The sequence below is a fragment of the Pseudorasbora parva genome, chromosome 16 (genome assembly GCF_024679245.1).
Source record: "Pseudorasbora parva isolate DD20220531a chromosome 16, ASM2467924v1, whole genome shotgun sequence".
NCBI classification, from domain to species: Eukaryota; Metazoa; Chordata; class Actinopteri; order Cypriniformes; family Gobionidae; genus Pseudorasbora; species Pseudorasbora parva.
The window spans coordinates 5,189,400-5,205,530 of record NC_090187.1 but is presented as its reverse complement, the minus strand read 5'-3'; the positions used below and the strand labels follow the sequence as shown (position 1 = coordinate 5,205,530).

The window sequence follows — 16,131 nt, the reverse complement described above, 5'->3', positions numbered from 1 at the left end:
AACATGCCACTCAAGTTGAAAGAACTTTAAAAAATGGCCTTTTTAACAGCAAAAACGCGTTCTTGTGTGAACCGGCCCTTATACCAACAATATTTTTTTATAGAATTTTAAAATGTACTTATCAGTTTTGTTATTCAACAAACAGTAACATACATCACACAATTGCCAAAGGCTAGCAGGGGCCTGTACCATGATGGTAGTTTAACAAACTCAGGGTTACAGGATTAGTTTTGAGTTGACAAAACCAAACCAATCTCTTCAGGCTTTGTTGGTCCCATGATGCTGATCATCAGCTTTCTCTGTCAACTCAGGCTTTGGTCCTGAGTTCAGGAGTTTAGCTGTGACATCAGCAGTGAATAGCCAATCACACGCTCTGACATCAGTAGTGAACAGCCAATCACACGCTGTGGATCAGTGAAACAGATTTGTTTCTCTCTTCTGCAGAATATTACATGATTGAAAAAATTAAGAATTTAAACAAATTTACACAGCAAGAAGAAAAGAGCTGTCTATAAAAGATGACAATTAAAAGAAAAATATATGTCAACGCTAATAAAAGTTATGAATTTAGTTTAGTTGATATAAAGAGGAAGCTTATTTTTTAATACCTTTGTTTATTGATTTTAAAGCTTATTTATATGACTTTATAAAGGCTATTTATATAAATTTTTAACAAAGTGCCTATTAATGATTGATTAACTAAAATGATAAATGTGTAATTGATTAAGGGTATAATAGTTACATAAATGATATCTAAATCATTCAAAATTATTATTATTATAAATAATCATTGTTAAAAGCCAGAAACTTAAGTATTTTAAAACCATTTGCTATGTAGTGACCTTTAATTTGGAGAGGAAGAAGGGGGAGTGACTTTATTGCATCAGAGGTGTGTCACTTTGCTCACAGCCTATTGGTCCAATTTCAGTTTGAGCAGGTTTGCCGTGTGTAAGTTACTCATGGCGATGAACACAGCTAAAAGCCAAACCACTTTAATGGTACCTAAAACCCAGGATTGGCACAAACTAAGCTTAAACATATCTGGCTAGCCAGCTAAACCGGCTTCATGGTACAGGCCCCAGAAGAAATAAAAAAAAAGAAGTAAATATAGCTGCAGGAGGCGATGTCAGACCCAAACCTGGTGGCTTCAGTGCAACTGTGCACGACAGGCAATATGCATTTAAACCGTGATCATGTAAAATGACTATTTTAAAATGATTTGGATGTCATTAATTTAATCGGTCGCCATGGCAACACTGTTTGAGATATCCAATATCGATTCGAATTTTAGCACCTTTAATATATTGTCATCAGGTTGAGAAAGTTAGGTGTGAATAATTTAAAAGTTTTCCGGCTCGATGAGAAGAATATATGTCCTGAGTTTGGTGACTATAGGTAAACTGTCAAACTGACGTTATCTGAGAAGGAACACCATTCCAGACCGGATGTAACTTTTTCAGATATTGATTAAAGATTAACAAGACAAAAACATGTTTTTTCGTTTTATTAACTTGCACGATTAATTGTTGACCCTAAGACCTGAATTGTGTAATCACAAAGTAATTTTTGATTTCATGAGGACTTTAAAGTTTGATGTGTTGCCATGTTAACAGTATTGAAGATATCAACAATTGCTTACCAGATCTACATCTGCTGTGTTTTGACAATATACTGATTAATTTGGAAGCAAATTGGGTAATGAGTGATTTCAAAGCCTTTTGAAAGTGACACACTTCCTGCTACCAGTTGCTGTTAACGGTGACCCACAATAGTCACATCCATGTGATCAGCCTCCTACAACGAACACACAGCTGAAGTTTCATAAAAATCAGTAAATATACAGAAGTTACAACACACTTCCTGTTTCCCTTTTCTCGCCATAAAGTAGTTTATTAGTTTAACGCCACAGCCAAACCGTTCGAAATATCAAAAATCGGCTCACAATTTAAAGGGATATTTCACTAAAAAATGAAAATTCTGTCATCATTTAGTCACCCCCCAGTTTTTCCAAACAACTGTATGAGTTTTTTTTTTGTTCTGCTGAACACAAAATAAGATATTTTGAATAATGTTTGTAACAAAGCAGATAGAGCAACCACTGACTACCACAGTCATAATAAATACTATAGTAGTCAATGGTTGCTCGATCTGCTTTGTTTCAGCAGAACAAAGAAACACATATGGGTTTGGAACAATTTGAGGGTGAGTAAAAGATGACAGAATCTTCATTTTTGGGCGAACTATCCCTTAAACATCCTCAGTGTATTGACTTCATGCTGACCGAGTTTGGTGGTAATCGGAAGAATAGTCTAGGAGGAGTATATCAAATTCCAGAGCATGCGTTTTTCAAACAACCCATAGTAACCGACTTCCTGTTGGGTGGGCGTATAACTTTGGTGGCATGTAGTGGACCAAAACCATATTAGGTCATGATGTTTTGGCTCATCAGTGTATAAACGTATGAGCAAAACTATATATATGATAGTGGAATTATCCACAATCTATGCAAAAACAATTGGTTTCAAAAGTGCACCAATAACGTAATCCCATTCTTATACTTGGGTTGCTATATAATGATGACAATGGTTTTATTTTTTTATTAAATTCTTGTATATATGTGCTAGTATGAATGATAAATAAAACATAAAATAGCATCAACTCCACTGGCTTCTACCCTTTCAAAATTCACATTTGAGGTAAGGCTCTGTAATTTGAGTGATGTTAGCTACACAAATTGAAAACTGCTATTCTAAAAACCCATTCGAAATTCCAGAGGGTTCTGAGGAGCAGAGTCTGGACTGCTCTATACCCCTGAAGCCTCGCTGAAGGGCACAACTATGATGGTTTGTGGCTCGTCTCTGTGCAGGGCTCAAATCAAATGCTAGTGTTCTACACTGACTCCATACACACGTCATCCTGTATTCTCAAAAAAACAGTACGTGAAACGGTATGCAATGCGCAGTGTTAAAATGCTTTGAATTTGTAATATGCAACATCGTAGTCACATAAACTGATTGCATTCAAGCTGCATGTTTTCATTGGTAATGTGAGAATATTAACTCCTGAATGATCGATACTACAATGTAAAAAATTATTTAGGAAAAAAGTTACCTGGTTGCCTTAACATTTTGAGTTCATTGAAATAATTTTGAGTTAATACAACGAACAATTTTTGAGATTCTACAACTTTTATTAAAATATTATTAAAAGATTTTGTAAGCATTTTGGGTAATTTTGTGTGTTTTTATTTCTGATAACGCAGTGAAACATGCCAAATAGTGCTATTTTCATGATTTATCAAATTTTTTTTAATGTGGTTTAGATAACAATAATATTTTGAGTTTCTATTTATTAAACAAATTTCCTTCATTGTATCAACTCAAATTTTTGATTTCAATAAACTCAACATTTTAAGGCAACCAGGTTACTTACTTTTTTAAGTTAAACGAACAAAAAACAAAAAAATTTTGACAGTGTAGCTGGCAGGATCTGAGAAAAGTTTTATTTATAGATAAAAAATTATCCAATGATTTTCTGGTTTAAAAGAGTTAAAAAGCCTTTACTCAATCCATGGCTTACTACACTGTAAAAAAATGTTTGGTTTAAGTAACCTGGTTGCCTTAAAATATTGAGTTTATTGAAATTAAAAAATTGAGTTGATACAATGAAGGAAATTGGTTTAAAAAATAGAAACTTAAAATATTATTGTATCTGAACCACATAAAAAATTTGATAAATCATAAAAAATAGCACAATTTGGCGGTGTCATCACAAATAAAACACACACGATTACCCAATATATTTACAAAATCTTTTAATAATATTTAAATAAAGGTTGTCGATTCTCAAAAATGTTCATTGTATTAACTAAAATTTTAAATTTCAATGAACTCTAAATTTTAAGGCAACCAGGGGCCTGTACTATGAAGCTGGTTTAGCTGGCTAGCCTGATTTGTTTAAGCTTAGTTTGTGCCAATCCTGGGTTTTAGGTACCATTAAAGTGGTTTGGCTTTTAGCTGTGTTCATCGCCATAGTAACTTATGCTCCACGGCTAACCTGCTCCAGGGCAGGTTATGTTCTGGATTAGAGATCTCAAACTGAAATTGGGCCAATCAGCTGTGAGTAAAGTGACACACCTCTGATGCAGTAAAGCCACTCCCCCTGTTTCTGCTCCAAATTAAAGGTCATTACATAGCAAATGGTTTTTAAAGACTACAGCGTCTTGCTTTTAACAATGCTTATTTATAATAATATTAATTTTGAATGATTTAGTTATAATTTATGTAATTATTATACCTTAAATCAATTACACATTTATCATTTTAGTTAATCAATCATTAATAGGCACTTTGTTAAAATTAATACATAAGTCATATAAATAACATCACCTGCATAAAGTCATATGGACAAAGTTTTAAAATCAATAAATAAAAATAGCCTATAAAAAAAAGATGCTCACTGAGCTTAAATGTTTAATTTTCTCTATATCAACTAAACTAACTTCATAACTTTTACTTGCATTGACGTATACAATTTTTTCTTAAAGTTGTCCTCTTTCATAAACAGCTTTTCTTCTTGCTGTGTATTTTTTTTATTTTTTATTCTTAATATTTTTCAATCATGCAATATTCTGCAGAAGAGAGAAATTAATCTCACTGATTGTCTCGCGAGAAGTGAATCTCAGTTCCACAGCGTGTGATTGGCTGTTCACTGCTGATGTCACAGCTAAACTCCTGAAGTCAGGATCAAAGCCTGAGTTGACAAAGAAAGCTGATGATCAGCATCATGGGACCAACAAAGCCTTAATACAATGGTTTGGTTTTGTCAACTCGAAACTAATCCTTTAACCCTGAGTTTGTTAAACTACCATCATGGTACAGGCCCCAGGTAACTTATTATTTTAAATATTTGTTTACAGTGTATAGAAACATTTTAAAAAACAAAGGCTTTTTAAACATTTTTGAACCAGAAGAAGTGCCTTGGATCGATCTTTCTATAAATACAAGTTTGAAACCCAACCAAAGAGCACCCTCTGGGATTACTTAACAAACGTCCTTCCAGCACGCAGCGCTCAAGATGTTTCCATTGGACTGAAAATGATTTTATGATCAATAATTATGTGTTTATATTGCTTTAACTCAACAAAATAAAGTAATGAAGTGTTTTTATGTTATACAAGATTCAACTCAAGATTAAATTTTTTAAGTCAGTTTAATGTCATTTAAGTTTCAATGACTTAAACATTCAAGTTGACTGTACTTCATATATTGCAGCAACTTTTTATTTATTTTTTTTAATTTTTTTTACAGTGTGGAATAGGGCAGTTGTGGCCTAATGGTAGGGAAGTCGGACTTGTAGCCCGAAGGTTGCGGGTTCAAGTCTCAGGTCTGTGGGGGAGTGGAAAACCAGCACCCGCTTCCACCCTAAATACCACGACTGAAGTGAGACCCTTGAGCAAGGCACCGAACCGCCAACGGCTCCCCGGGCGCCGCAGCAATATGACTGCCCACTGCTCTGGGTGTGTGTTCACTAATGTGTGTGTGTGTGAACTTGAATGGGTTTAATGCCGAGCACAAATTCCAAGTATGGGTCACCAAGAATGAAAGAGTTTAAAATGGATTTAAAAAGTGTAAAATGTAAGTTCAAAGTATTAACTCTTATTGCTAGCTGGAAGTATAATCAAATGAGCTAAACATAGGTAGACTGTAGTGTTTTATGAATGACTGCAGAAATCTGTGGAGTAATGCAAGCGCAAATTCCACCCAGACCTGGTTAGTTATTCTAACAAACCGTTGAACCCGACCTATATTTGCCTCACCTTAGCGAGATTGTGCTCCTGAGTCTTTCTGAAGTAGAGAGCCGGCACGCCGAGCTCAGACGCAGCAATCCACTGAAGCGCCGCCCTCAGCTCTCCGTCCACACACTCAGGTCCCAAGTCAAAGTTCAGCACCAGAAGCTCCCTCTGACAGCTGCTGCCGGCGGTGGACAAACCCGATGTGACTTCTGCCAGACAAAACGAGACCAGTTACTTTAAAACACTTCTGTGCACGGTACTCTGAATGAGATTTCTATAGAACTAATGTTTAGGGTTGGCTATAGTTGACATTTTCATGATTCTGATTCTGCTTATCGTTTCCTAATTTTGATTCCAATAACATAAAAATTAAAAACTTAGATATCATTCACATTTATTCTAAGTCTTACTGCAAAACATTTCACTGTAGCTGAATACCATGAACAAAAAACCAACACACCAAAGAACACACATCAGCAAAAACAACTAGCACAACTAATACAAATCTCAAGCATTATTAAAGTCAGGTAAACACTCAGCAATTAAAACATAACAAATAAACAAATTAGCAAATTGCACACAGATACGACTGGAATAAACAGTTTTTCAAGATTTTTTAGGTACACATTTTCTCTTGGTCTTTTGTTGTTTGATTAACGTTATTATAGAGACGGCAGCAGGAATATTAGGCTGCTGTCACTTTAAGAGCTTCATGGATATAATATACTATTATGCGTTTTCTTTGTCAACTGTCAACATTTACATAAGACGTAACTGACTGTGTTTACTAGGATATTTAGATTTTTTTGTTGTTGTGTGTATTAGTGCAAAAAGATGTAGAAGAGACCTCAGTTCAGTATCGCACAATATACAGTACGAGAGGTTTTAGATGTGTGCGCAGGACAGAAAACAGCATGCGAGTCTTCTTGTGCTTGAATGGTTTAAACCACATTAAACTGCCCCCTGCTAGCGGGAAGCTTGGTGCTCTTTTTATCGCCTTTTTCATATCACACATTTTAGTAGTCATCATAAGGTATTATTCGACAGCTTATGAACTCAAAATTCATCCATAATTAAAAAAAAAAAACATTTTGAAATTGGACATTGTATTACCGTACCATCGTACACTCTAAAAAAATTCTGAGTAAAAAACAACCCAATGTTGGGTCAAATATGGACTAACCCAGCACTTGGGTTGTTTTAACCCAGCTTTGGGTTGTCTTAAGCAAATATTTAACCCAACTGCAGGATTAAAACAACCCAATCGCTGGGTTAAAACAACCCAATTGCTGGGTTAGTCCATATTTGACCCAACATTGGGTTAAAACAACCCAGCATTTTTAATACATATAATACAGTGTATTATAGGTTGTTGGAAAGGCGTTATGCTATTGCTAAGGTGTTTTGAGTGGTTGCTAGGTGGTGTGATATTCAGGTCTTCATCAACAGACGGTGCAGTTATAACATCATTCTTAAATCATAGTTACTGGAAATCTGTTAAAGTCGCCAGAAATCAAAACAGACAATCCTTAAATTAATAACAAGCCAGCGACATCTCTTCTCTGATGATGTGTTTAAAGGTGTGAGGGCGGGGCAATCTGTCACTCACTTGAGATCCACCAATAGCAAACCACAACCATCCAATGATTCAATCGATCCTGGACCAAATCAAGCCCCGCCCTATTTATTCTTACTTCACTCGGATATACGTCACAATGGGAAGAAAAAGACTATCACAACTTCCATTTCATGCAGACTTTACAAGGCAGGTTGCTAAAAAGTTGCTACGTAACTAAAGTTGTATTCATTTTATGTCTTTATTTTTTTTTAATATATTGGCTAATATGAGTAGGGGTGAGCAGAGCACAAACTAACGTGAGGTTAGTTGTAACACATAAAGAAACTTTCTGTAATAATTGCCATATCAACATTATTTAGAGAACAAAATTGTACCAAAATTAAAAAATCTTTGGAAGATATTACTAATTTTTTTTGGAACCATAGCAAAAGAACATTTCTTAAGTTAATTTTTCATCTCTGTTTTTTGTGTTTATTTAAAATGAGACAAATCTGATATTATTTTAATCTTATATCTGTTATTTAACAGTTGAGATCGTTCTTTAATGCTGATCTAACAGCAGGAGACACAAGCCGGGTTTAAATCCTAGTTGTGCTGGTGGAGCATGTTATTATTATTATATTTTGAACTATGCTGTATAGCTGTGTTTGGTTGTGTTTGTTGTCAAAATAAATACTCTGAACCCCAAGTGGATTTACACAAACTGAGAAAAAAAACTCTACTGGCCTCAACAGTTTCAAAATTCATGTTTGTAATTTATGCAGTAGGTATATAAGATATTTTTTCCTGTTTTATCATCTGTTATTAGCCATCTGTTCATTCAACAGGTAAAAAGGTCTTTTGCAAGACATGCATTGATAATCATTCATCTTGTTCATGATATGATCCATTACACACTGCTGCAATTTATATAGAAATGCCCAGCATTGTTTTGGATGTTCAGTAAGTTTTGTCAGCTCAGCACAGATTATTGGGACATATAGCAGGACAGAGTGTTGTGGAGGCTGCTGGAGCGATTGAAATACGACGAACTCAACACACGCGTCTCATAAACATCAGGAATTTTATATTGCCACAGTCGCAGGCGCCATTTCCACTTTTCCGCTCATGAGTTTGAGGTAACACAGCTCTGTTTATCATATCAGATACATTTAAGTGTGTTTAAAAAGATGTTATGACGTTACTCTGTGCGTTCGCTCAGCGGCTGCTGTGACACTTGTTCACATTGCTAAGAGTAAAGCATTTCTGCCAAATAAAACCCGAAACCGAGGGTAACTCAGATATGATGCAATTGACAGGCGACTCCCTCAGACGTCCCGGCTCCTTGGTTAAAATAGCAATTTTCTCACAATTTACAAATAGTTGAAAACATTTGGGATCTTGTAAGTACTCACTTAAACAAATATATAACACTGGCCTAGTGGTTTTGGATATTTTACTGAAAAAAATGACATAGCACACCTTAATTTCTTTTTACATCCAGACCAAAAGAACAAAGAAAAAGTGTGAACACCATCAAATTCACATTAAAAAAGTCAAATGCCAACATTCATAGGCGCACGACCCAATGCGAGTCGAGGCCGGTACTTTAAGAGCTTCTGTTCTGCAGGAATGTGGATCAGCGCGAATGATAAAGAGCTCATGGGAAATAAAGAGAGAGGGGGCTTAAATATCCAGGCAACCCACCGCCTCACCGCTAAACCCTTCTGTTCTTCAGGAAAGTTGGGCTAATCTCTTCTCCTGCCCACTTTTTAGTTATATTCAAATGTAACTTTTCTTTTAGTTTTTATCTTGTTTCTTAAAAAGCAATTCAAGCTGTTCTTTCTTTGCCTCAGTAATATTCATTTCCGCTTGACATCTCTATTCTCCTCCTCAGTGCTCCAAAAACGTAAAGATCTGTTCCAAAATTAATCTGTCTTCTGTTTTCTTGCTTTATCACATATCTTCCCATTTTAACACCCTCTCCTCATTCCTTCTTCTCTCTCCCAGCAGGATGATGCTTTGCCTGTCAGCTCTTGTGTCTGTGTGCCTGAACGTCTCTTTTGTTCTCCTGCATGTGAATGAGTCATTTGTGAGGCGTGAGTTTGTGCTGGCAATACAAAAGTCTCTTTAGCTTTCTCTCTCTCTCACACTCACTCATTCAAGAACGTCTGTCCATCTGCCAAAGACTTGAAGCACAGAGCGATGCGAGGCAGAGGGCAGCGACGCCGCTGCAGTAAGCCTGACTGTACGCTAATGCAGGACATACTGCAGCTGAAGATGTTACTCAGATAGAAGAAGTCAAAGATTAAAGGCCACTGAAAACAACAGCACAGAAAAAAAAAAGACATAAAGGTCACGAGAAGACTCAAAGTGAACACAATAGGGATGTATATACAGAGCCAAATTTTTGTTGCTTGCAGTTTCAAAATTTATATTGAGAAAAGACTTTAAGACGTGTATGTGTGCGGTAGGTTTAATTTCTGGATTGCCAAATCCTGAGCACTTAAAGAGGGAGGACCAAAAAAGAAATAAACAATAGGCTCATAAAAACAAAATAACAAATATAAGTGCATTTAAAAAAAATGTATCCTGTATTTATTTTTAAATATTTATTTATTTATTTATTCTTTTTTTATTCTATGAAGTATTAATGATTTCATTTATTTGTCTATGTATTTATTCCCACATATTTATTTACAGATTTATACATGTATTTATTTTTAAATTGTGTAAATTATTGAGGCGGTCCTTGTGTAGATCCAGTGCATCATTGGTTAAGAGCATACACACAAAAAAATTATAAGTTGGATTTACTTATTTTTTTTTTTATGTCAACAGGTTCCATGTAATTGGGTTATGTTGAATTGAAATAACATTGTTTATTTAGGTAAACTTATTTTTTTTTTTTTACGCAAAGTTAATTCAATTCTTAATTTTGTCCAAAACTATTAAGTTTAATTACTCTGAGATGAATATAAAAAAACAAAGCAAATAATAATGTTTAATTGATTATTTTTACTTAGTGAAATGCTTTTTTATTTATTTTATTTTTTACAACATTTACAAAACCTTTTACATTACAAGACTGTACTGGCTAGAAGGTTTTGTTACAACATAACATGCCCAAATTAGTTGTTTTTTATTATTAAAACAACTTTAATTGGTATGTACAGGTCCTGACCCCAAGCTCATGCTCTACACTTCACCACAATGGTAACGTCCAAAAACACTAACATAACACACACTTTTAAATACCAACATAACAAAACATTAAAAAGTCTCTCCATTTTCTCAAAATCGCACTTTATTTAAACATTTACTCTCCAAATTTTGCCCATTTGCAAAGCATGATGGGAAGCGAAAGTCCTGTTTGATTGAGTTACTTGATTTAAACATGTTATTTCAAAATAAAAACATCAAGTTATGTCAAAGAGTTATGTTTTAAGTCAGTTTAACCTGAATCAGTTACATTTGAACCAGGAACCTCATATAACGGTGTTAAATCAAAATTAATTGCTTAAATAAAGTGAACAGCATCAAGTTCATTTTTTTTTTAGTGTAGACTGTAAAAAAAATGGACGTAGTGTCCGTGACGTCACCCATAGGATTCTGCTAAGCCGTTCTGAAGCTCAAAGTAGGGGCGAGCTGGGCGTCGCCATCTTGTGAGCGAGTCATCGTGTGTCACTCCCGGATAACAGAAAATGGGCAAAAAGGCGGGATGTGGGCAGAGCTGAGGTGACACAATGATGGATAAATGGCTATCCACCTGTCACTCAAAGTAACCACGCCCTTAATTATGCAGAACTTTAAGACTTTATATAACGTAAACGAATGAGTTATAAAAAAATATTCACCCCCCTCACAGCTGTCACGAAGGTCAAAATTAGCCGTATAGGCCAAAACCACAATTTGTACCAGGCTGTAAACATGTTTTTTTTTTATTATTTTTTTTTTACAGTTTTACAGTTTACATTACTTCTGTATTGGCTTCAAGAGAGATCACGGGAGGTTGCCGCTTGGTTAAAAGACTAACTAAGACTCTGTTTACACCTGGCATTAAGATGCATTTTGATTGATCAGATCACAAGTAGGTAAGAGAGCCACATTCCCGTTTACACCTGGTGTTTTAATCCGTCTCTCTTTTGACAACTTTTGACCACTTCCTGATTTCCTGATTTCTTTGAGGGGAGGGTCTATGTGCAGATAAATGTAAGTGTTTTTTTCAGATCTTTCGATCGAATGAATAAAATAAGCTTGAACAATTTACATATGAAAGCAAAAGGAGATGATGGAAAACATACGGAGAACATCAGCCGTAGAGCCACAAGACCATGCATAACGCCGTGAGTGTGTGTTAGAAATCAGGATTGTAGACAGAGCATAGTGCTTGGTACATTTTTGTCTTCAAACCAAACTTGGGTCTTTAGCTGACAAAGTTTAAATCCCGTCTGGCTAGAGCCAATGCACTTCCCATAGCGTTTGTGCATTAGGTCAGTAGTTGGAGACCATCTGTTGTGGCTGTGATACTTTCGGCTACATGACACACTATGAAAGCAAGCCAGTCAAATGCATTTTCAGCTATCTCTGGAAGTGGACAAGCTCAAAATGTTTTAGACTGTTTAAACCTGTATTTAGCTTTGTCCACTTGTGATTCAGTCAACCAAATTGCATCTTAATAGGTGAAAACAGGGCGAAAGTGATCGAGATTAGAGTTTGATATGAGGTGTGACAGATCAGCTGAAGAGTTGTAAGCTATTTTCGGTTATTCACACTATTCAAATCAAATTATTTATAGCGACCACAGTTTTCCAGAAACAGAAACCACAATCCAGCTACTTGTATGATCGTTGCTCACGGCATCGTCCGCAAGACCAGAACTATCGACATCGTCAGATTCAAGGTTGATAACACCCTGTGGACGACAGTAGAACTGTAGACTAATGCCTATATATATTTTGTAATCACAGAGAGAAAATCTTGACTTTTCCCAACCAGCTAATGGCTTCTATGAAGAATGGAACAATTCAGGCCTGCGTTTCCCAAAGGCATCAGAAGCCAAAGTAGATTGTAGAGACCTTTAGTGCAAATTGAGTTTGTTGTGAAATAAAGGGGTGATATCAGTGGCTGAGATGTTTACTTACTTTTTAAAGCTACACTGTGTGATATTTTCCCCCATCTAGTGGTAAAAAGTTATATGACCATCCAGTGAATCCTAGTTTCTGTTCCTCTCAATTCTGATTTAGTTTTAACTCCTACGGTGGCCGATTTAGTCCAAGATACATGGCGATCCCCCTCTTCACATTCGACACGGTGCCATCGAGCTTTAAAACGCGAAAGGTGAAGCTTGAATTAATGGGTATGTCCCTCTTTGGCTAATGTACTTTCAAGATGAAGGGGCAACATGGCGACCGGTGTCATGACAAATCCTATCCGCCTGTGAAATCGTGTCCGCTGGTAGCGGTTTTAAATGCCTGATCAAAAGTTGTTATACATGGTTCTGGACAAGCAATTGTTTAAAAATAAACTATGAGTTCATTGCCATACTAAGTACACACATACACACGCAATACATTTATTTGAAATATGTAATTGATTGATATAATGGGAGCAAAAACATGTTCTGAATTATTTCGACTGATAAACTAAGTGCCAATACAAAATCATGACATAGTAATGTACCTATAATGTAAATAAAAAAAATAAAAAAAACCCAGCAATATACAGAACAGGTGCACAAAATAAATAGATTATATACGAGATATGCTTGTATATATCTTATATACTTATATAAGCACTTATAGCTTCAGTTATATGGTACTAGTATATGAAATATAGGATTTGTAAGACATTAAAGATTTATCTTTAGACTCTTTATTCTCAATTACCATCCCCTAAACCACAGCGCACACTTTAGGGGTCTGTTAAAAGTCAATGGGCTCAGGGGAGGTAAGAGACGCAGCGTCCCGCTGTAACTTCACCTGCTGGACATTGTTACTTTTAAAAATTAATGACATACATTTCTTACTATCACATTTTGTAATATTTGCATTGTTATATTTTTGTAATATGGATTATTTTTTTGAGGGGGCATTGAGGAAACGCCCCTTGCTCAAGATGCTTTTGGAAGTCAAGATTTTCTCTGTGATTACAAAATAAACACAGGCATTAGACTATAGGGGTGCTTTCACATCTCTAGTTCGGTTCATTTGGTCCGAACCAAGGGCAAACAATTATACATTGTGGCATTTTTCAGCTTTTTTGGTTCCTTTTCACACCACACTGATTGCTTTGGTCCGAACCAGTTGAAACAAACCAAAATGCAGGCACGTGACAACATCCACATCACTTATTGGCCATTGCGTATTTCCTAAACTGCTTTTCGATTGGTCAGAATTTACATGTGGGAAAATTCTAACAGAAGAGGAAAAGCCAGCAAACTACATAAACAATGGAGAGACGACTGTGCGGGCTGGTTTTGTCCCTGGCCATAATCTAGTACATTGTGTATATTTACCACAGTATGCAAATACCTTTCTATAATGAAGAGCGGATGCGACTTGAAAACAGCGTTCGAATGCACTGCAAACGGCGAGCGCGCATCGCTCGTCACTTCGTGCAGAGGCGTGCATTAGGCTAATTAATCTTAACTCTGACATGCTAATCTTCTGAAAATATTGCCAATGATTTATCAGGTAATAATTTCATGCACATAATGTCAGCGGCAGCTGATTTAGTTAAAAAATGATCAGTACTTTTGCAGTTGGTTCTGTTCAAGGTCGGATCACATTCTCACCACAAACAAACCGCTCCAGAGTTCGTTTGAAAGCGTACCGAGACCAGCTCTTCAAGGAGGTCTCGGTACGCTTGTTTGGTCCGCTTTTGGTGCACCCGAGTGCGATTGCTGCTTTCACACCTGACCAAACAAACCGCACCAAAGAGGGAAACAAACTCTCTCTATATAACCTGACCACGGTTAGATAATCGAGCCAAGGCGTTTTGTAAATTACGGTTTTATTTAAATGAAACATGCAATTTTTGCAATAGCAGTATGTTTCAGCACTTTTAGCGTCAATCCCACTCACACCGCCCCCTCAGATTTTTGAGCTAAAAGTTTTTTGAGCTTAAAGTTTTTTATTAAGTACATTCAATAACTTCCAAAATCCAGTTATAGAGACGAACCTGTCTATCATTTGAATGAAGAACAAATAAAGTTGAAAAAGTATCTCATCTGTGTGAGTCTCTGGTGCCCCCTCAAAAATGTCCAATTTCCTCATTCACAGAGAAATAGCATAAAGCTCACTCTCGAGAAGAATATGTAACATTTATATAAACGATCAGACTGCCAGACAACGGCTTAGTTCAGGCAGAATACATTAGCGCAGAAGTGTGAAGAGCAGTGATAGCATGATTTCCTTTTAATTCCAAACACAGCTGTGAAGTTCCAGTGATGTGAGATCTTTAACACAGATGTGTGTGTGTGTGTGTGTGTGTGTGTGTGTGTGTGTGTGTGTGTGTGTGTGTGTGCTTGTAGTGGACATATCACTCACCATCCGCCTGATCCTGAAAGTGCGATGCCTTCCTCTCTCTCTCCTCACTGCAAACAGAGACACACTATCATTATGATGCTGTATAGAGCAATTCTGGCCCTGTTCCAGTCACCTCATGGAGCCCTTCAGGGGCCAAGACTACACTGAACTCATCTAATAAGAGCTCAAAATAGTAAATGACTGCAAATGTTCGGCGGCAAAGCCCATTAGAACTGTCGACGTTTGAGACTGTTCAACGACACAGCAAACAACAGCACTTAGTGAGCACATTTACAAACTTCTAGAAGACACTATCGGCTCTAATATGACAGAATGTGATCCAAGTTTGAGCCAAATTTCTTGTCCTCTAATTGTGGCCGAATCCTCACGAGGGGAGCTGCAGAAATAAAGATTTGGCCAGTGCTCTGGGTTATGGATGGGCGCTTAACATCCATTAGCTCCAGTTCTCTGAGCAAGTCTCTCTAAGTGTGCCGCAGTTAGCGTGTTGCCGTTGGATACCTGATTAGGTTGCTGGAGATCGAGAAGTCTAGAAAGCCCTCCAGGTCTGCCAATCCCAGACTAGAGGCACTGCTGTTTCCATTTCTGAAACACAGATGTGCACGTGAAAAGATAAACGTGTACACATACACTACGGGTCAAAAGATTGGAATTACATTTTTTTGGTCTTTTTTGCTCACCAATGTTGCAAATATCTAAACAAAAATACAGTAAAAACAGTACTATTTTGAAATTTTATTACAAATTCAAAGAACAATTTTTTACTGCAATATATTTTAAAATGTAAGTTATTCCTTTGTTCAAAGCTGAATGTTCAGCATCATTACTCCAGTCTTCAGCGTCACATGATCCTTCAGAAATCATTATAACACCATGATTTGCTGCTCAAGAAACACATTTTTTATTATTATTTACTATTGTGCTGTTTAAATTTTGTGAAAACCGTTATGCAATTTGTTCAGGATTCTTTGATGAACAGCCTCAAAGCATGGCTTTAATGTTATTTTGATCAGTTTAATGTGCATATAATTAAAAGTAACCCACATTTTTTTTTTGAGTGGAACTATATCACGGTTTCTACCAAAGTATATAAAACTTATAATCATATTAGAATGATTTCTGAAGGATCATTTGACACTGAAGACTGGAGTAATGATGCTGCAAATTCAGCTTTGATCACAGGAATACATTACATTTACATGCAAATAGAAAACAGTTATTTTAAATTGTAA

The 16,131-nt window shown here is 36.2% G+C and overlaps 1 protein-coding gene across 4 annotated transcripts in view; it reads right to left on the bottom strand.

The window, feature by feature from the left end:
* sphkap (SPHK1 interactor, AKAP domain containing) overlaps window positions 1-16,131 on the bottom strand; it is a 106,597-nt gene that overhangs the window by 1,688 nt on the left and 88,778 nt on the right. For 3 of the 4 annotated variants that reach the window (XM_067420248.1, XM_067420246.1, XM_067420247.1), the window contains 3 exons: window positions 15,401-15,484; window positions 14,903-14,949; window positions 5,819-6,003 (listed from right to left, as the gene is read on the bottom strand). In XM_067420248.1, the coding sequence (XP_067276349.1) occupies window positions 5,819-6,003; window positions 14,903-14,949; window positions 15,401-15,484 (316 nt within the window). The remainder of the gene's footprint in view (window positions 1-5,818; window positions 6,004-14,902; window positions 14,950-15,400; window positions 15,485-16,131) is intronic. The other variant, XM_067420249.1, reaches the window with a different exon arrangement.